This window comes from Sphaeramia orbicularis, chromosome 8 (genome assembly GCF_902148855.1).
Source record: "Sphaeramia orbicularis chromosome 8, fSphaOr1.1, whole genome shotgun sequence".
Taxonomy (NCBI): Eukaryota; Metazoa; Chordata; class Actinopteri; order Kurtiformes; family Apogonidae; genus Sphaeramia; species Sphaeramia orbicularis.
In genome coordinates this window covers 38,629,387-38,652,545 of record NC_043964.1, presented here as the reverse complement: position 1 = coordinate 38,652,545, position 23,159 = coordinate 38,629,387, and the positions used below count along the sequence as shown (strand labels likewise).

At 35.5% G+C, this 23,159-nt stretch overlaps 1 protein-coding gene across 1 annotated transcript; it reads right to left on the bottom strand.

Moving 5' to 3' along the window:
• Positions 1 to 891: 891 nt before the first annotated feature.
• On the bottom strand, positions 892 to 21,196 carry nubp1 (nucleotide binding protein 1 (MinD homolog, E. coli)). The gene is made up of 10 exons (XM_030141689.1): positions 21,077 to 21,196; positions 18,435 to 18,539; positions 16,810 to 16,943; positions 14,791 to 14,859; positions 12,950 to 12,982; positions 12,763 to 12,853; positions 12,527 to 12,681; positions 6,424 to 6,534; positions 2,593 to 2,779; positions 892 to 1,284 (listed from the first exon to the last, which is right to left on the bottom strand). Exons 1-10 carry the CDS (start codon positions 21,105 to 21,107, stop codon positions 1,232 to 1,234), a joined length of 969 nt encoding a protein of 322 aa, XP_029997549.1. The 5' UTR covers positions 21,108 to 21,196; the 3' UTR covers positions 892 to 1,231.
• Positions 21,197 to 23,159: the final 1,963 nt, after the last annotated feature.

Genomic DNA, 23,159 nt, shown 5'->3' with positions numbered 1-23,159 from the left:
TTTCAACGATACCGCTGTAATAATGATAACCGTGATAATATTGGTCACAATAACCGTGATATGAAATTTTCATATCGTTACATCTCTAACCTTGGTTTATTATTACATCCCTAGACATGTGTCTATAGATGTTCTCTCATTTACCTTGATTTTAGTGGATATTTGAGTTACTGTTGTCTTTTTATCAGCTTGTACCATTCTAGCCATTCATTTCTCGGACCGTTCTCTGTAAACCTAAGAGATTGTTGCGCATGAAAATCCAAGTAGGTCAGCAGTTTATGAGATACTCGAACCAGCCCATCTAACTCCAACACCTGGCCACATTCAAACCTACTGAAATCACCTTTTTTCTCCTCATTCTGATGTTTGATTTGACCTTCATCAGATCATCTTGACCACAGCCACATGCCTAAATGCACCAAGTTGCTACTGTGTGATCAGCCTGTTAGACAAGCAGTTGAACAGGTGTACCTAATAAAATGGCCAGTTGTTTATTGAAAACAGGCATTTTAATCCTTAGAGTCATGCACGTGGGAGACAACCTATAGAGTATCTGAGGTTACATCTGGTCATAAGAGTTACTGAACAAAAACAGGATCTACGTAGGAAGTGAAATGTTTATTAAACACACCGTCTTGGTGGCAGTGGCTGCTGTTGCTTGGTCTGTTAGGAAGATGCAAATCCAGTTTCACATGTGTTTTTCAGTGAACCCCAGAGGAACTAAGACCACGCAACCCGGAGTACATACAAGGACAAGATTACACATTTTTATAATGAAAAGGAGATTTAGTTTCTCGGAAAACCAACTTATATGTGACACATTCCATTTCCAAGAGAAATTATTACAACACAGAAAAAACCTGGATAAGCATTCTGACATTAAGAAGACTAGCTCAAAAAATTTAGATATCAAATACTTTATTCCTTTACATATTTGACAGTCAAGTTGAAGTACAAAATACATCACTAAATTAACGCTCTGGGTATATTATCTCTTAGTTTCATATTCTTGTAAGCTCTGATGCTCAGAATCGGCCTCAGGAGGTTTGGTCATTGTCGTCACATCGTCTCCTTGCAGAATAAACCCAGAGGAGTCACTGCACTTCACATTCTGTCCACATCAGGCCAGATGTGGAGACAATTTTAATGGTTTGGTCTTTTCTCAGTGCGTTTTCGCGTTTAACAAACTCTCCGACATCCTTGTGTTCCTGCGGCTGTTATCAGAGCAGCTTCATGTGGCGTTGTGCTCCTCAGATTCACGGTGGGAGCAATAGTCATGGATACCTGATGGAGTAAAAGAGGAAGTGGATGTGATGATATTGGCAAGATGCCTGTCAATATACTAGGTTTGTGCAGTTGTTACTATCAGTTACACAGCTCACATCTGATCTTTCAGCTTTAATCTGAAATCATACACTTTAATCACATTTCAATACAACTCTTCTTCTTCCCCTTTAGCTTTTTAGCTTCCCATTTATAAGATGCCCACTTCTTCTTTCGTTACATTTAATCAGGAATCAGCCCGTCAACTAAACTACGTAATCATCAGAAAATAATAAAGGACTTAGCTGGAAATCGAAATACGTCTGTGCATGCGTTTCACTTCCTTAATCAATAATGTAACAGCAACCTTCTACCAATCTGCAGGGATCGTACTACCTTTTCAAATTCAAGCACTTTAAGTGTCATTTTTAAATTTATCCAGCACAGCCCCTTATCACTGGGGTAAAATACACATCTACAGGAAAACATATCCTCATGATTGTTTTTTTCCCCACTTTTTATCACAATGATGTCCATTACATTATGGTATAAACATCTAAAATGATGTTTCATTACTGCAAAAACTTTAGAAATTAAAGAACACAAAGTTTTATCCAAAAAAAAGGAAAGCCACTTGACGTTCTTCAGACACAACGAGACAAAGATTCAGATAAAAATGTACGTGGAGTTGACCTGAGAGCCCCTGGTAATTTTCTTTTCTGACAAAGTTTTATTTTCAAAATGTATCATCTCTCTGTAAGTAGCTTTGGCTTAGAATAGAATAGAATAGAATAGAATAGGTGTTATTGTCATTGTACTCCAAGTTACAATGAAATCAGGATGCCCTTACTAAAGTGCAACTAATAAAATAGCAATAAATATAAAAACATGGCCTCTAACTTGGCTTGGCATCTAACCTGGCAGTTAATATTTAGAAAGAAAGAAAGAAAGAGAGAAAGAAAGAATAAATAAATAAATAACTTCACAGAGTTAGAACTGCAAGCACTTTCAAGCACTTAAATTACAATTCAAGCACTTTTCAGACCTTGAAAACGCAACATTGAAATTCAAGCAATTTCAAGGATTTCAAGCACCTGTACGAACACTGTGTTTTGTTTTTTTTTTTACCCAAAACTTATTTATTTTAGCTGGTTTTATTTGTATATTTATGGCAGGTTTTATGTATGATGTACAGATTGGATGGCACCTTTAAATTTCGTTGTAACTGTTGCAATGACAAAGTTATTCTATTGTACAATATTACAACAGAGGTACAACAGGAGGGTAATGGTACATGTGGGTGTGTGGTGGACGGCTGTAAAAACTCACTCTGCACAATACTTTTGTAGGCTTTAGCAGCAGGGGAGTCGGGTACTACGTTGAGGAAAGACCTGCCCTCGTCGCAGCTCTGTGCTATTCTGGGGTCTAGCGGTACTTTTCCTAACAGCGGTAAATTTAGATCAGCACACATTTTCTCAGCGCCACCGCTTGTGGGAGGAAAAATCTGTGAGGTGTTCTACAAGACAAAGAAAGAGATGAAGTTATGCTTGTGATTTCAGCAATAAGAATAGTTCAAGATGTGGAAGACAAAAAAATAGGACCAACGGCCCTGTCGCTCACCGGCATGTTCTAGCAATTATCAATAACAAGTTGAATTTGTGAAGTTGTCAGGTTCTGCCACTATTGTCAGAGTCCTGTGGCCTTGATGCAGGAGATCAATCTCCCAATAGAAGTGGGCGGTACTTCCACTGAAGGAGAACTCAACTAATTAAATAAAAGTCCATATATGAATTCCTATCAGTGCTCCATAATAACTATATTGACATCTGTAACCATTTCCATGTTATAAGCCATCAAAATAGGGCCCATTATAAGTAAAGGCAAATTTGTAATACTTCAAAAATTCATGAAAAAAACTGTAAAATCAAACTATCTCAAAACTGTGAACACACTTTATAGAAATTGTCACAAGGGAGCTGCATTTTTTTTATTAATCCGACAAGTAGTTTGAGAGAAGACGATTGAAATCTAGACATTGGTGACCTTGAGTTTGACCCCTCAACGTCATTCAAGGTCAAAGGTCATGGACCCAAATGAAAGTCCACATATGACTTCCTATCAGTGCTCAATAGTAACTATGTTGATATCTGTAACCATTTCTATGTTATAAGCCATCAAAATATGGCCCATTATAAGTAAAGGCAAATTTGTAATACTTCCAAAATTCATGATAAAACTGTAAAATCAAAATTTCTCAAAACAGTGAACAGACTTTATAGACATTGTCACAAGGAAGCTGCATTTTTTTTTTTTTTTTATTATTCCGACTAGTAGTTTTAGAAAAGATGATTGAAATCTAGACATTGGTGACCTTGACTTTGACCCCCAACGTCATCCAAGGTCAAGGGTCATGGACGCAAATGAAAGTCCACATTTGACTTCCTATCAGTGCTCAACAATAACTATACTGATATCTGTAACCATTTCCATGGTATAAGCCAAAAAATATGGCCCATTATAAGGCAAATTTGTAATACAATGGACAAAAATACAAACGCACGAAAATAAAATGGTGACTTAAAATGGATTTTCATGAAACATGCTCAGATTCATGATTTATTTGTGAATTGATAGATTTGTTTTGCTCAAATATAGTGGTCACATTTCACTTGGCTACTCCCAGTGAGTATACTCAAAGGTTGCGTTTTTCCACCCATGAGAGTCATGGAGTATGACAGAGTGGTGGTCAATCTGTATGACCAGTACAGACACTCCTTACAGTCTAGGCAATAAAAGGGCACACCAAACAGTGCACTTTCGTCACTTGTCAACATGCCACAGATGTCACAAATAATGAAGGCGCGTGCCATTGGCATGCTTAATGCTGGGTTGCCTGTTACAGCAGTGGCAGCACAACTGAATCTGTCAGCCGCCTGAGAACACGCTTCAGAGACACTGGTAGCACTGTGAACCGTCCACATGCCCGCTGGCCACGTGTTACCACCCCCGCTCAGGACCGGCACATGCGGCTCCAGCACCTGTGTGATCAGCTCCGATCAGCAACCAGAACTGCTGATTAGACTGCCCGTCGTCACATCGGTCGGTGGACACACCCGTTATTAATGTCTGTGAACTTGGATCGTTGACACCTATTGTGTTCTTGATGCCATAACTCCTGGACTATTTCTTTTTAACTGCCAGTAATGCTCGCAAATTAAAGTCCATGTGTTAAGGAAAATATGCTGTTATTGTTAGCTATATATTCTATTTTATTATATAAAAATAAATCAAAATATTTCTTTGTGTGTTTATATTTTTGTTCAGTGTATTTCAAAAATTCGTCAAAAATTCTAAAATCTAAATTTCTCAAAACTTTGAACAGACTTTGTAGACATTGTCCCAGGAAAGCTACATATAAAATTTTAAATTAATCTGACCAGTAGTTTTGTTGTTAGTTTTGTTGTTGTTTGAAGAAATTGCTAACGAAGACGACACCACAATAGCTCTAGACCAATCAGTGAGCGAACAATAAACAGGTGATTATTACATAAAAATAAATCAAAATATTTCTTCGTGTGTTGATATTTTTGTTCAGTGTATTTCAAAAATTCGGCAAAAATTCGAAAATCTAAATTTCTCAAAACTTTGAACAGAATTTGTAGACATTGTCCCAGGAAAGCTACGTATAAAATTTTAAATTAATCTGACCAGTAGTTTTGTTGTTAGTTTGAAGAAATTGCTAATGAAGACAATGCCACAATAACTCAAGACCAATCGGTGAGTGAACAAAAAACTGGTGATGTTATGGACACTACCCTAATATTGACAGTAGTTCAGGGTTAAGAGAGGAAACAGCTAGCATCACTGTTTGACACTTTGAAAACTCAAGTGTCAAAACAACAGGCTGTGTATTTCCCCAGAGCTTCTACTCTTGAAAACATAAACCCACCTGCTTGGTCTAATTTCATTTTTAACCTTGGGTTGTGACCGTTGTGTCATTCTACTAATCACATTTATGAAAATAATGCAAATGAGCCTTTGTATAATAAGAAATTGATCAACTTGACTTGGATGGATGCAAGACCAAAGGATATTTACTGAGTATTTTGTGGGATGAAAGAATACAGGAACATAATAATAAAGATAACAATGAATGTCAGTGCAGTTTAAAACCCTTTAAGCGGTCATATTTTGCTAAACCCACTTTTATTAGTCTTTGGTACATTTATTTGTGTATTTGGACCCTGATAGTTCGAAAAGTTTGAATTTGAACCCTCCAGCTGCTACAAAGCTATCTTTATATTTATTTCGGCAAAAATCGAGTGAATTTCTACAACCTGTTTTAATTTCTTCTTGATTTGTTACGTCTATAACTAGCTATGTCACGACATTTGCACATATAAGGTCAAGACTTCAGATGAAAATTTCTCCGAGTACGACATAATTGTTTATCAGCAGCAGCGGTTGTAGCAAAAACTGAAAATATGTCCAAACTTCGAGCTGTTTACCTAAAATGTTCAGTTGTTGGTTGTATTAAGGAACACAAGTGATTGAACGGGACAGAGCAGCACAACCAACCACCTGGAGGCAGTGGGGCGTTAAGTGGCTCATTTGCATTTAAAGGGCCAGCGCTCAAAACCACCTTTCTGGTGTCGTTACTCAGAAATAGGATTAAAGATGGATCTGTGGAGTTGAATTCATGAAGAATTCAGACCCAAGCATAGCATTTACAGTTTATGTAGACCACAGGGAAATGTTTTCGAATGTATAACTCCATTTAAAAAAGCAAAATATCACCCATTTAATAACTACTACTTAATGTGCTCTGTTTCATAATTCCTGAGGCACCACAAACTACTCAGTGTGGTTCAGTCCATCAGTAATTCATCCTATATGAACATCAGTCTGTCTGTGTTTGACTTATGCACTGTTGCCCATTTTTGTTGGAATAATATTGTTTTCAGACACAGTCCTCTTTTTATTCCTATTTATACACATCAGTAATCACCTCTGACCTGCTGTAATGATTCGAGTTCCAGTTAGACTTTATCTATCAACAATAAATCACACAGTCACAGTCATTTCAAGAAAATACGTTATAAAAATGTATTCCAACTTAATGAAGCATGGTGTCTTTGCGTTAGTGTATGCATCAGTGACCTTGCAGTTGGGGCAGACAAATCCACTCATGTTCTCCACCACTCCGATGATAGGGAGCTTGACCTTCTGACAGAATCTGATCTCTTTACGTACATCCTGCAGCGATACCTCCTAGAAAGAGAGAACCGGAAACAGAGGGGCAAAGAAAGATTGGAGGGAGATAGGGGTGAAACAAAGAACGAAAGAGACGAGGAGGAAACAGACAACAACAAAAATGAAGAACAGCAATAGAGAAACACTGTAGTTCCTATTCTATGATCCTTTTTGTTTTTATCACAACTGTGTGTGATGGTTGCTTTGAGAAGAGCAAATCAGCAGGAATAGAGTGTGAGAATGTTGTCGTTCTTTTACACCAGAGTTTTGTAAATATTCTCAGACCGGTAGGGTATTTCCCACCTTTGTTGCCTGTGTAGTTAAGTGAAAGCTGGAGGAATGAGGAATTGATTCTACTGCTGTCTGACTTCAACCAGCCAGGCCACAAAGTAAGAATCAGGAAATGTTCACACGGATCGGTGAATTTTACAACCATAAAAATACCCTGTACAGAGACAATACATTCCGATGTTGTCAGCTGAATTGTTTGTTTATGCACGGTAACAAGCCACCAGATCTAATACTACTACCACCCAACTCTCTTAACTTAACCTCCTAAGACCCACTGTCCACATCTATGGACAAGAGTTTCACAACTTCATACAAAAAAAAAAACAAAACAACAAAAACAAAGAAAAGAAAACTGTCCATCACAAAGGACATTCCATAAAAAATGTAAAAACTGCATCTGAAAAAACTGTTGCATCATGATGTTTCCAATATAGGCACTTATTTAATAAAAACCAAAAAAATGCTCGTACTTTGCTGACATGTCCGTGGTCTTAGGAGGTTAAAGCTCTCATATGGCTGCAAACAGATTTCCAGTGTTAACATGTTGAATCTGCCAATATACAACCACAGAAGTGTGTGTTTGTATACACTCTATGTACTCGATGACTAAAGGATACAATCTCTTACCATTGCAGCAGACATTTTGGAGCCGGTAATAGCATACACACCTATTTGCTGGAAAAGGTGTGTGTCCTTGTAAAACCAGATATCACTTTATCAGAACAGGTATGAAAGAATGTGCGGTGAAACTGACCTTTAACGATGTGAATGCAGTTTTATGCATTTATAAAAACACAACTTCATGTTATGTATGTGAGTGAAAGAAAAATTCAATAATTTCTTTGACTGGGTGCTTGTTTCTATTCATTTATTCATCTTATTTTGTTTATCTGGGTGGCAGGTGTTTAACTGGCAGGTGTGTGTGGTGTGACTACATGTTGCTGTAACGCCAAGTGAAGTCATAGTGCAGTCACTCTAGACTTTTTATAGATTTGCAGTTAAATAGCATCCTCTGTTGGCAAACATGTTGTGAGGGCATTTTATACAACATAAAATTAAAAGGTGGAATCTGCTAATGCACACACTCCAACTTGAATTACACTAAAATAGGACCAGTGTCCCTGTCGCACACGGAATATTCCATCAAGAATCAATAACAAGTTGAATTTGTGAGGTTGTCAGGTTCAGAGTCCTGTGGTCTTGATGTATGAGATCAATCTCCCAATAGACGTGGGTGGTACTTTCACTGGAGGAGAACTCAACTAATTTAATCAAAGTCCATATATGACTTCCTATCAGTGCTCAATAGTAACTACAGGGTTCCTGCAGGTATCAGTAAATCTAATTTAATGCTTTTTAATGCCACTTTAAACAAATTTAATGCCCATGTCCAATTGCAGATACAGTTATAATAATAATAATAATAATAATAATAATAATAATAATAATAATAATAATAATAATAATAATAGACATTTTACATCCTGAAGAAAAAAATAAATGCCTCTGTGTGTATTGTTTTTGCTACCACATAAAATGAGGTGCTTTAAAGTCAGATGTTAATTGCTACTGGCTTATTAGCACATGTAGCTATATTAGCTCATATTAAAAGTAGCAGTAGCACATTAATCAACAATAGACATGTAGCAGAGTAGAGCTTCGCTTTGTTGAATCTAATATAGCACTAACCACAGATGTATTATTATCACTGTGCTTCTAGAGATAATAAGTGGTACTAGAGATACTAAGAGATACTATATACATATATATATATATATATATATATATATATATATATATATATATATATATATATATATATATATATATATATATACATAAATAAAGGTTTACCATCAACGGACTTTAACCTTCTACTGAAACTTGCATTTTTCCGACATTTGCTAATATTCCCTCTGCTCTTTTGCCACAGTATGAGCACACACACAGGACATTGGATTCCAAGCATCCGGTGCTATGACTTTGTGCATCAGCCATAAACAATAGTCAGTTAAAGGGTTCCGCCTGTCAATCATCACACTATACTTCCGATCAAAATTATTAAACGTTTATGCAATCAAAATCAAAATAATCATGAAAAACAATGCTTTTTTCCATCAAGTATATTTAATTTTTGATGCCTCTGGACATAGAATTGAATGCTTTTTAATAACATTTCAGGCCTTAATTTTCACAAAATCTATTTAAAGACTTTCAATGCTTTTTAATGACCCACAGAAACCCTGGACTATATTGATATCTCTAACCATTTCAATGTTATAAGACATCAAAACATGGCCCATTATAAGCAAAGGCAAATGTTTAATAATCCAAATATTCGTCAGAAATCAAAACTTCTAAAAACTGGGAATAAACTTTATAGACATTGTCCCAAGGAAGCAACATATAAAATCTGAAATGAATCAAACCAGTAGTTTCAGAGAAGAGGATTGTTTTAGTCAAATAGTAGTCTCGCATAGCCAGACAACACCTCATGTCTACACTAATTAGCACTATTGTTCTGAAATAGTGGAGGAAGTTATTTTGCTAGTTCACGGGCAGCACTGAGTACAGGATGCTGCACAAAGCAGCTGCAAAATAGTGTCAGGAGAGAAGTATGTGCTCATGAGGAAGCGTATAGTGAGATTAAATTGAGTAAATCCCTACAGAAGAAGACAACATTTAAAACCACTTAAAAAGATGCACGTCTGTCAAAACTTGTCATTTTCAGGGTGTAGTTGCAGCCTGGATGTTGTTGTTTTATCACATCACAATAGGGATTTTTAAAGGGATGACAGACAGATAAAGGAAATGGTGAAGAATGATAATCCTGTTGTTGGACGATGGAAATATTCTAGACAATAGGTCCTGTGTGCCAGGCTAGTCAAAGGGTTCGGATGGGTTTGAAGCAATCAAATCACAGATAGAATGAAAATGGTAGCAAGAAAATCACCACAGCAAAACCATATATTAAGTTAGTTAGTTTCAATTTATTCTGAATATCATCACTTTCGGGCGGAAACCTCGCAAGTCCATTTTTGGTCTTTTTTTTTTAGTCACAAAACGATTCTATTGTGCAGTCTTCACTTTGACCTGATGGTTTTAGAAATATTTAACCAATGAAAAGGGTTGAAAACAGCTTTTGACTACATCTCTTAACTTCATTCATTTATTCAGAATATACATTATTTTTCTAGTTTCCAGAAAAATACCCTTTTGGACATTAAGAGGTTTCCATCTGACAGCATCAATATGCAATAAAAATAAACAAAACAGTCGTACACTAGTGGCTAGAAGTAAAAACAGATTTCAAGAAAACATGAAAACTTATAACAACTTGTAATAATTTAATATGCATATTCGAAAAGGAGTGGGAGGGACTATGAACTTTAATCCCACCCCTTTAAAATGTTAATAATAATAATAATAATAATAATAATAATAATAATAATAATAACAGACATATTGCATCCTGAAGAAAAAAATAAATGCCTCTGTGTGTATAAAGTGAAGCGCTTTAAAGTCAGATGTTAATTGCTACTGGCTTATTAGCGCAGTAGCTATATTAGCTCATATTTAAAGTAGCAGCAGAACATTAATCTACAGTAGACAAGTAGCAGAGTTGAACTTCACTTCGTTGAATCTAATATAGCATCAACCACATATGTATTATTATCACTGTGCCTCTAGGGATAAGTGGTTATTATGCTAACTGCAACACAACACGCTATACTGAAATCTTTGACATAATATCATAGTGGTTTTTCACTATCTGTTGATAATTTTAACTTGTTCTTTACTGTTTTAACATAAAATATTATGAGAAATTGCTTCAGTTAAACCTGGGATTAACATGTACTTGGTGATTTAGTTTTGCATGTTGCATAACCACCCCCATACTTGCATTTACCAGAATTACTTTCCTCTGTAGCCCACCCTGATAAAACATAAAAAACCCAAACAAATAGTGTGGGTGACCGTTATTGCAACAGTGGGGTAAAGTGGGGAGTTTCCACTTGGAAGAAACCCCTCATGACTTGCAGCTAAGGGCGGTCCTTCATTATGGTTTAGTTTCCTGTGCGGCTTCACGTGCATTTGAATCAAACCTAATTTGTAATACTTGTGATAAAATCAAAGTTTTGGTGTTGGTTGTGTCAACAGGAAACAATGCCGTGGCAATATCTCATTGTGAGTAATGTGTTTCTATTCTATATAACGGTCAACTGTCTTTCTGTATCAGTATCATAATTACTCTGTCCATGAGTGTTCTGTGGGGGGAAAACTGAATACTGGGAAATATAGAAAATTCCCTGCAGTACACCCCTATAACGTTAACAGGGTGGAGTTTCCCTCTACAGCGGGGTGTCAAACTCATTTCTTCCAGGGGCTGCATTCAGTCCAATTGGAAATCAAGTGGGCCGGACCAGTAAAGTAACAGCATCATAACCTATAAATAATGACAACTTTTTCTCTTTGTTTTAGAGCAATAAAAAACATTCAGTTATGAAAATATTTACAAATACAAACTATCCTTTAACAAAAAACATGTGAATAACCTGGAAAAAAAAAACAGAAATTTGTAACAAAAATAAGTGTGGTTTTAACAATATCATGCCTCAACTTATCATTTATACATGTGCATTATGCACAATGTTACGCAAACCTTTGGTAACAAGCATAATATTGTTAAAAAATTTGGAGTTTGGAACTTTAATAAGCAAAATTTCTCATTCAACTTCTCATTTGCCCAAGTCATTGCTCTTCTTAGTAGCTCTTCGAGGTTCAACTGGATTAGTTTTGCCTCAAAAGAGCAACCCGAGTCCAGTTGACCCTAAAAAACATGGAGCTGTCACTATTTATAGGTTATTATGCTATTATTTTACTTTAGATCACAGGTGTCAAACATGCAGCCCAGGGGCCAAATCCGGCCCACCAAAGGGTCCAATCCGGCCTGTAGGATGAATGTGTGAAATGCAAAAATTACACTTGAGATATTAACAATCAATAGTGTCAAACTCATTTCAATTCAGGTTCCATACAGACACATATAGACCAGTTAGATCTCAATTGGGTCAGACCAGAAAAATAATCATAATAAATCATAATAACCTATAAATAATGACAACTCCAAATTTTATCTTTGTTTTAGTCTAAAAAGTAAAATTACATGAAAATGTTTACATTAACAAACTATCCTTTCACAAAAATGTGAATAACCTGAACAAATATGAACAATGTGAAATGTATTGAGAAAGGTAAATACAATTTTATCAATATTATACCTGTTAGTAAATGTTTTGTGTATTTGTAATTGCAATGAGTTTTATGCACATGCGTAAATAATAAACTGAGGCAGAATATTATTAAAACTACACTTGTTTTTCTTAAGACATTTCAAGATGTTCACATTATTCAGATTTTTAAGGAAACGTGTAAACATTATCATAATGTAATTTTACTTTTGTCACTGATAATATTTTACTGGTCCGGGCCACTTGAGATCATATTGGAGTGAATGTGGCCCCTGAACTAAAATGAGTTTGACACCCTTGATTGTTCATATCTTCAGTGTAACTTCCCACATTCATCCTGTGGGCCAGATTGGACCATTTGGCGGGTCAGTTTTGGCCTCAGGCCACATGTTTAAGACCCCTGCTCTACAGAGATGCTTACAGACATTAAATAGTGTAGCTTACCGCTGTAATTATTGGTGTATTACCTGTGGTGTGGTGATAATGACAGCTCCGTCCACGTGGGTGGAGCTCAGGTACTGCACAATAGACAGGTGTTCATCGGATGTGCCAGGGGGCGTGTCCACGATGAGGTAATCCAGATCCCCCCAGTCAACGTCCCTCAAAAACTGCTTGATCATCCCTGATTGGAAACAGACACCATATAGGTTGTAGCTTCCTGTTAAGGTTTGGACAAAATAAAATAGTAGAAACATTAAAGTACCGTTCTTCTTGGGTCCTCTCCAGATCACAGCATCATCAAGGCTACTGAGCAGGAAGCCTATAGACATCACTGCCAGGTTGTCGTCTACATACTGCAACATACACATAGAAAAAAAAAAAAAAACATACTTAACATACATTGACCTCAGAGAATTAAAACCTTTAAAATTTCAGCAGAATTTACTCACCACAGGAGACCAGCCTGAACCACTCTGGTGAACCTGTGCACAAAAAAAATCAGACTTATTTTAACCTTTATTTCCACAAGATATTAAAAACATTATCTTATTTACAATATCAGCTTGTCAGACTAAAAAAAAAAGACATCCCTCACACTCTTCCACTAAAATGAATAAAACTGGACATCCACCATCTGAGTGGTTTGTGGTATTAATGTGATACAGTACTTCCTCAAAAAAACAAAAAACAAAACATGAGTCAATTACAAGCTGGGTATCTAAAAATAGCCAGGGAACACATGGACACAAACAACTAAAAGTCAATCCTCGAATAAAGGCAGCAATATGATTAAAAAAAAAAAAATTATCTGGATAAACTTCTAGGGCCTGTCAAGTAATGTGCACCCAGTTAAGCACAATTTTCACTTCGGCTAAAATTTGCTTAGAGGTCTTATTTATGTCTTTGTGCATAAGAAATCAATATAAGTGAATCCCCAAAGGAACTTTGTGTTGGTAAATGTAAGTTATGCAAATTTACAGGATTTCAGTTATGTTGCTGGTTGTTGATGGTCATATGAACTGTGTTTTCAGGTCAAAAATGTCCAATTTCATCACAATTAATGCTATATTTTCATGTCACAAATGGCCAAGTTATATTTGAACTGAATTTACCTGAAAAACAAATATTCTATTATTTTAGATTCCCCAGTTTTTCTTACAAGATTATATCCTACATATCACGTTTTATTTTTACAGGTTGCAATATGGAGTATCATGCTGATCCATCCTGTTTATGTTACGCCAATACATACATGAAGAATGTCACACGTCACTTTTTAAATAAACAGTTTTCTAATAATAAGCCTTTTTATAAAGAAATAACAATTCTATATTGTTATTTACTCTTTAGTATGATGATAAACTATACAATAAATAATTATGATCCTAGTTTTTGCACAGGGATCATTTGTGGAAACGGTGACATGGCTGCCGAGCATCAGTATGATGGGATCTGTAACAACCATGTCACATCCGTCCACTGCCACATTTTGTGTTTTTGTGTCAGCTGTTATTGTTTTAGATCCACAATACTAACATTTATGAATAAGAGGAGAATTAGCAATAGTAAGTATATAAGTTTATTACTAATAAAGTACTCGTACTGACCAGATCATCATGGGTAATGTCACGTCCGTCCACCAGCAAAAGTTTTCACATACACGTGCTATTCAAAATCCAATATTTCTGAAAATATAGCTTCTACTGTCAAATAATATCAGTAGTCTGTGCACAAATGTATTAGCATTATTTCAACACAGTTCTATGCATTTCTTACAACTGTTTTTTTTTTGACAAAAATGGCCACTCATTTGACCCCCTAAGTAAATTTTAGCCGACTTCAATATATTTAATTTATACTTTCACCAACAAAATCCAGCTAATTTCAACACTTCATAGCTGTCATCTGAAGCGTACTTGTCTGGTTTAAGTTAGTGTATCTGTGTTTTACTTTTTCAGCAGAACTCTCATTTGGACAAACATAAGTGAGAAAGGAGGACAACGTTTACACAGTAAAAGCTCTATTACGGAATGAGTGGTTTCTACCCACTGAAATACTACAGGGCTCTTATTTTGAAAGGGTTAAAGAAGCGTTGGCAAAAAGGTGCACCGCCGTAATTATAACATCGCATATGAGGGCGAATAAAACCTGATGAAAATGGGCATTACAAATAAAGGTCTGGCTCTACTGCAGGCCTCTGTCAAATGAAGGAAAACAGATATGGTATGTTTGTACAAGTTATTGATCATATTATTTGGGCAATGATGTGAACTTTACGGCCACAACTCACTTGTTCTCCCTCCAAGCCCATGATTCGAGGAATGGATGGACCGCAGATGTCTACATCCAACAGCGCAACCTAAGAGCAGAGAGAATCTTTACTATGTAGTGCAGTGTATTCTGTGAATATTTGGAGGAAATAAAAACAGAATGCCTTAAAAGTTACTGTGCACTGCAGTACTTCCAACAGCAGATGTTGGAAATGCCCCACACGGCCCTGATAACAAGTCTGGACACATTTGATTTTATTGTCAGTGTGTAATCAAGACCAACTACACTAAGACATGATCTAGGCACAAGTGTATAAAGACAGAGACAAGATCAGAGACATGGCATGGGCATTACAATATGATATAATATATGATACGACATGATATATCAGCCATGGCTCAGGAGGTAGAGCAGGTCGTCCAATAACTGAAGGGTTGGCGGTTCAAATCTAGGCAGCTCTGTCCTAGTCATGTGCCGTTGCTTCCTTGGGTAAGACACTTCACCCACCTCCAGTGTCACTCCAGTGTATGAATGCATGTGAATGTTGGGTGGTGGTCAGAGGGGCTGTTGGTGCATTTCGGCAGCCATGCTTGATTCAGCCTGCCCCAGGGCAGCTGTGGCTACAAACATAGTTTACCACCACCAGAGTGTGAATGTGAGAGTGAATGAATAATGGATCTATTGTAAACACTTTGAGTATGCATTGATAGAAAAGCGGTACATAAATCTAATCCATCGTTATATGATAAAATATAGAGCTGCACAATATATCGTTTGAGCATTGACATTGCAATGTGCGTGTGCGAAATAGTCACATCGTAGGTCCTGCAATGTAGGAGGCGAATGAACTCAACGTGTTCTCATCTCATTTCAAGGGTACCTGACACACACTGCACGCAGCGATCCACCAATCACAATTGTTCTTAATCAGTTTGGAGTGAGTCGCTGGTAACAACATTGAAAAATGAGCAACGAACAAGAGAAAATCACTGTAAATGTAGACTTGGTGCCAAAAACAAAAGGAACGTCAGTTATCTGGAATTATTTCAGATACAAGAAGGATGATATTGAAAAACGTGTTCTGTGTCAACAGTGCCTTGCACCTGTTGCCACAACAAGAGGTAACGAAACTAATTTGTTTGACCATTTACATCTGCACCACACAGCTATTATATCCTTCTGAGTATTTTTTCATATTGTAATATATATCGCAGGGTTAAAAAAAAACAAAAAACGCAGTGTCAGTTTTTTCCAATATTGTGCAGCCCTACTATGACATATGTTATGATATGATGTTATGATAGGGCATTACATGACATGATATATGCCCCATCACACTCTCCTCCACTATAGTATCAGCAGGACTAGTTTTTTTTAATTTGTTGTTTACAATATACTCTCAATGTCCAATAGCTTTCTTATGCAATGCCTTTCTTAATGCATAATACTGGCATACACCATTGTACTATATAAGTTGTACACATCTTCTTTTTGTATAATTTAGCTTGTTCAGTGTTTCTGGTTTAATTCCCTGCACTTGAGCTCTTATCTTCTACTTGTTTACTATTTTGTTGCTCTCTCTGTGCTATTTCTTAGTTTCTTAGCCATTTCTTTCACTTAAAAAAAAACACAACAAAACATTTTTATACTGCTAAAATTATTCTCGCTCTGTGCTGCAGTAATACTGTAAATTTACCCAGTGCAGACTGAGTAAGTGACATCCATAAATATAGCCATAAAACCACAAAGAAGAAAAACTATTAACCATTTTTTGTTGTCTCAAGTTTTGAGTTTACGTTGGTCAGAACATCAGACTGGGACATGGCTGTTTCGGAAATAGAAATTAGATCTTCATATAGTTATGGTCATCTCAACTATCACAACACTATTGTCAGAGACCTTCTACATTGTGGTGAATGAGACCTGATAAATACCAATCAGTGGTGTCTGAGCATAGACATCAGCGCACAGTAACTTTTGGGGCATCTTACACAGTGGCTCACAGTGGTTTGAGCATTCTCTAATCCAGAACCATTACCTCCTTGGTGCTGTCACTCGCCAGTGCATGAGCCAGATGAGCGCTGAATGTGCTCTTCCCCACTCCTCCTTTACCAGACAGCACAAGGATCTTATGTTTGACTGTCGACAGCTTTGCTCCAATCTCTGCTATGGCTGCAGGAGAGAAGACACAATTAAGTTATTAGAATTGTATTTTAATGACGTATGTTTTGGTCCTTGGGGGTCATGAAAACACTGTTGGATCACTTTAAATGCCCACTTCACGCCCATGGAAAACCTCAAGGAATACAGCCAAAAGGAAAATGAATGGTCACAAATTCACACAAATCCAAGCTGCTTACATTTTGGGGCATAAAGCACCCAAAATATTTCTGTGTACCAATTGTCTGCCAATAAAAGCTCTACATTTAAGATTTTGGAAAACTGTTATTAGCTGTTCCGCCGCTCTGAGACAAGGTGCTGAAAGAAGAAATGCTTTGCTTATTTCAAGGCCTTATTTGTGCACAGGTAAGAGGTCACACATCAATGAAGGATAGTCAGAGTGTGAGAAGAGATGTCTGCTGACCATCCAAAAGGAAAACACTTTTATACCCACAGTTGTTAAGTCAGGCTCTTACTACGTGTATTAGACACATGATAACATTAGCATACAGGATGACAATTTAAGATGGGACTGTCATCTTCTTGATACAAAGAACAATGACAATAAAAGACATAAAAAGACTACAACAGATTAGGACACTTGTGTAAGACTAATCAGTAAGACCACAACAGGGACACAAAGTAGTTTTTCATTACTCTAACATATACCTATGAATAATAAAAGCATTTTTTTTTGGATTAATGCACCTTCTGGAATGGCAGCAAACTTTATCAGTCAAATTTTTGCAATGTTTGCACATGAAATCTTTTTTGTGACTGGTCAAACTTATGATGTACAAGTCTGCAACAAGATTTACTCAAAGGACCTACTGGAGCTTCTGGAATTCATCACCATATTCCAATCGAACTAAAGACACCACATTGTGGATGCAGAGCTAATGATAACCTAAAGGCTAGGAGATGGAGAAACAGGCCTTTTCTGCTATCATTTCTCACAGGAAATGTGTTTCCTGAGGAGGCTCAGGTGCTTTGATGTCTGCAATGAGATGCTGCATAAGTTTTACCAGTCGGTTGTACTGTATCCACCACCACTGGGGACTGTGGTGGAGATATACACACTGAATATGATAAAGCACATTTTAGAAAATCCACATCATCCTCTTCATTTTATTCTGACAAACCAGAAGAGCAGCTACAGTGGGTGACTACCTCATTAAGATGCAGGACTGAGATTGATGGAAGATCTGTCATGTCCACTGCATCAGACTCTACACCTCAGTCTGATGATTCATAGATTGATAATGGCTCATATTTGTTTATTTTCCTTTATTTCTTTTAATTGAGTTGATGAAAAAAGCTAATTTCCGCCTGGGGATTAATAAAGTTCCTCTGCCATGGATTTCTTAATCATTCAGACAAAACAAAGATTCACTCAGTCAGGCTGTTAAGAGTCTCGTAACTTTTATGGTTTCAGGTGAATGCCACAAGTATCTGACGGATTGCCCAGATGATCAGAATACCAAAATGTTTTGACTATCTCACCTGGGTCGGGGGCCTTTGTAGCTCCAGAGGCACATAGTTTCTGGTTGGGACAACCCTGACATGATGATGATTTCCCAGCTTGTTCACTTTGTGTGCCTGGGCAGTCTGAAAGGATAATGTAGACGTCAACATGAATTCTCTAAACACAGTATAAACACATTATCAGGGAATCATTAACAGCTCGCAGACCAATACATTTTCTGAGATTCAATCAGTACCGGGTGATATTTTACTTAATTTTGATCATAACATAAGTTTAATTTTGCTGATTAATTTGTTTATTACAATGGTGGAATGTATACAAGTACCTTTATTTTTTAATCCCAACACATTTCAGGAGTGATAACTGTACACTTTACTCCACTTAATTTATCTAGCAGTTTTATATACATTCTAGATCAGTTTTCCATCCTCTTTCTGTCTAGTGAAAACCAGTGAATATTTGCAATAAACTGAAGCACTAGCTATGTGTTCCTTTCTGGATTGATAAAATTGTTCTACTTATCATGCTAAATAAAGTCTTCAAAATCCCTCTTGAATTAGTTTGGCTTGTTATTAAGAGGTCATGAAAGGTCGACCTTTTATGTGATATGTGGTTCATGAAGCAGGACAGCAACACTACGGATATTTGATGCTCTTACAGAATGTAAGTATTGCCATAGATTAAACTATTAACTAGGGTTGCATAATATACCAAAAAAATATCGTTGTTGCGATAACGGAGTGTACAGTATTCATATCACAAAGAGGTGCAATCATTCATTTTCTTTTTTTTTTCATTAACTTTCTGTTTTACACACCATGGGGTACCAGAGTGGTTTTCTCTACCACTCTAACATACTAGCTTTTCAGGCAAAAAAACTGAAGTAATGCTATTGCTGCAGGCTGAATGCAAGTTTACATGTTATTAATGTTGAAAAGATGTGAATATTTTCAGACCACAACTTTGGGCAAAGCCTGAACAACTACATTTAAATATTTTATTTTTATATGCAGCATTTACCAAACCAGGCAAGCAATGGAAAAGTGTTTTTAAAAGCTCTTACACGGCGGTACTCTGGCACTTGTGTTATTATGAAATACACCCATGTCATTTACACAGTGTTGTATGTGAATAAAATGACAAAATATTTGACTATGTTTGTGTCTGAAGGTCTATGGTAGCAGCATCACCAGGTTCTTGGACAGAATTGTGTAATTGATTGTAGTAGTAAGGTATTTTTCTTAAACTGTAAATAATAGAGTCAGCATACAAACAACTAGCTCATTTTAACATTTCTTAGTAGATGAAATTGATATTTCTTTAGGTGAAGGAGAAATATTGTAATATTATTATTACCGCAATGCTGTACACCCATATCGCATATCACAAGTTTTGCCAATATGGTGCAGCCCTACTATTAACACATATAAAGATGGTCAAATAAGCTGAACCTTCAACACATACAACAATAAAAAATCAGAAGACACACATTAACCCTCAAAGACCTGAACAGCTGCCGGTGACCAAAAACATCTACTGATCCACATTGTTAAATAACTTTTGACCCATTAATCCTATCAAAACATGTAAATAATTGAAGTAAAATGCCGTTTCTCCGTTTTTTCAGCACCTTCAAATGTGTCTTATTTGGACGTTCAGAGGCTCCATAAACAACGCAGACACCCATACAACAAATGAAAGTTGATTATAGAAGACAAGTGTTGTTAATGTTCAGTTAATGATATAATTTGCTGAAAGTTACTAAATTCTCTGTTTTGATAAAACAAATAACCTTCAAATTTACCCCAAGCTTTTATGAACATGTACATGGTCAGTAAAATAGATAGGAAAACACCTGACTTTCACTACAAAATGCAAAATCATTTTTTAAAGTTTGAATGTAGACTAAAATTCATTTGAATGTCACTACAAAAACAATTCTAGGTCATTAATGCAGCAGTAAAATAAATCCGTTAAAACAATAATACAGACTACTTCACTTTTACTTTTTATACTTAAGTCCACTTTGTTTCTAAGTGTCATATTCACTACTTAAGTATTTTATTTTAGTAAAGGATGTGAATACTTCTACCACTGAGTTACTATCATCTGACTCTTTCCATCACCTCTAATAGGAAACACGCCACAACACAAACATGGTGGGAAGAAACTGCAAATATCACTGTGACTCAGCAAAAGTTTAAGCATATCTATCACTCAAATACACAAATAAATAATAACAATAACCCTTACTTGTTTCCTTTTATCTGTTCTAGAAAAAGTGACATATCTTTTACAATAACAATCTGATTATTTCAACCTAATGGATGAAAAGGAAAACTGACATCTAGTAAGTAACAATTGTACGAATGGTTTCTGTTTACTTTTGCTGAACCCATTATTAGTCTGTAACTCCTGATAGTAAACACGACACTGTTTCTTACTATAAAAGAATAAAAAAAAAAAAAACACAGAAAACTTCACGGATAGTTGTTACATCAGGTAACGGTAACACTAGGGAGGCTAAGCTAACATGCTAACGTACCAAAACGTTACGGTACAGACTACAGGACGATAATAACATTAGATAAAACGTGAAACGACTGGATGTTGGACATAAATGTGCAGTGTGGTATTGAAGTTACATATAAAAACTCACGCTCAGGTGCATTGTCCGGTACATCAGCCATATTTACACTGTGTCCTACCGTTAAAGTCTTCCCCCTTCAAAGGTTCCGGATACGTACGAGGACAATACAATAACAAGTAATACGCTGCTGCTACCTGTATGATTAAATATAAAATAAATATTGATACTCTTTGTTCTTTTGCAGCAACGCAGAGGAAACAATATGTCATTTATTTTAGGATTGCACCTACACACCTATATTTTGGATTGATTTAACCCTTTCATGCACGAATTATGAGAACCTTAATCAATTTTTTTCCTGAGTGTTTTTATTCCTCTTTAGGCATGAAAAAACACAATGCGATTGAAATTTTTCTTCTGAAAAAAACAAAAAAACAAAACAAAACAATAATAATAATAATAACAATATTTTTTAAAAAATTGAATAATTTAAAAAAATGTAAAAAAAAAAAAAAAAAAAATGTAAAAAAAAAAAAATGTAAAAAAAAAAAAACATTACAAAAATAATAATAATAATAAAAAAAATCTTCTGAACCTATTTTTCATGAAGTTGCAAAAATGTCCACTCAGCTGGACACCACACGTTTAATTTTTGACACACAGAAACATGTATTTACTGATAAATTGTGTGAAAACTATGGGGAGGGCTTATGATTCTGGGGGTTTATGCTCAGGAGAGATCTACATAATATGACCAATTCATGTCATAAAAGATATGTAGTGTCTAAAAACTTTAATAAAGATATGTGTAAAAACAAACAAACAAACAAAAAAACAAAGAAAAGAACAACAAAATCCATGAATATACAAGAGAACAGCTGGAGAGTAGCTGTCCACTGGAGTGATCAGTATGCATGAAAGGGTTAAATAATTTTCTAAACACAAAAATTGACTCGTCGTGTAAATTGAACTTTCAACACATTTTATTTGGCCTATCACACATTGATAAAATAACTCCAGAAAAAAAGATATATTATCGACCTTTTGATTATTTTTGCCAAATTTCACATTCATTGCTCCAAATTTGCACATCAACGTCCAAACATCACTGTTTTCAAAGCCCTTTTTTCCAATTATGTAGACAATTTGAGAAACAGTATAAATTCTTAAGCAAATTAAAAAAAAAAAAAAAAAATATGTCAAATGTTTAATCTTATTCAGTTTGTATAATCTCTATTTATTCCTCGAGCAATTAAAAAAAAAAAAAAATTTATTACATATTTATTTTATTTTATTTTATTTTATTTATTAATTTATTTTAATTTATTCTTTCCTAATGTTTTTACTTACATGTATTTCTCTGTATAATGTAAAAGACTTTGTGAATTATGTAACTTTCTACCCTTGTTGTTGTATACTATTATGTATATTTACTGTTCAACGTTAATTGTTCAAAAAATAAATAAATAAATAAATACGCTGCTGCTTTTTCTCCTCTCATTTAATCAGCGGCGTACAAGCGACATTAAAAGGTGTATACCGCCACCTACTGTACTGGAGTGTGTAAATCAGGGTTTATTACTTCAGGTTACATTCTAGATCAGGGGTCTCAAACTCAATTTCTTTCAGGGGCCACATTCAGCCCGATTTAATCTAAAGTGGGCCACACCAGTAAATAATAACATAATAATCTATGAATAATGACAACTCCAAATTTTTGTCTTTGTTTTAGTGAAAAAAACCCCATTAAATTATGAAAATTCTTACTTTTAAAAACTATCCAAAAAAAAAAAAAAAGATGTGAATAACCTGCAAACACTGAAATTTCTAAAGAAAAAAAAAAGTGCAATTTTAACAATATTCTGCCTCAATTTATCATTTCTACATGTGCATTATGGATCGGCTCTACAAAGACACTAAACACTTAGTAACAGGCAGAAAATGGTTAAAATTGTGCTTAATTTTTTTTTAGACATTTCAGGTTGTTCATATTTGTTCAGGTTATTCACATTTTATTCTTACAGGAAGTTTGTACATTTAAATAGTTTCACAATTTAATGTTATTTTTTGCACTAAAACAAAGACAAAAATTTGAAGTTGTCATTATTTATAGGCATAATGTAATATTATCTTTTTCACATCACACCGAGAA

Coding starts and splice junctions, on each gene's coding strand:
- nubp1 (XM_030141689.1), bottom strand. CDS start 21,107: ATGGCTGATGTACCGGACAATGCACCTGAGC. Junction 14,860..16,809: donor CGAGTGACAGCACCAAGGAG/GTAATGGTTCTG, acceptor CTCTGCTCTTAG/GTTGCGCTGTTGGATGTAGA. Junction 12,983..14,790: donor TGGGCTTGGAGGGAGAACAA/GTGAGTTGTGGC, acceptor TTTTGTGCACAG/GTTCACCAGAGTGGTTCAGG.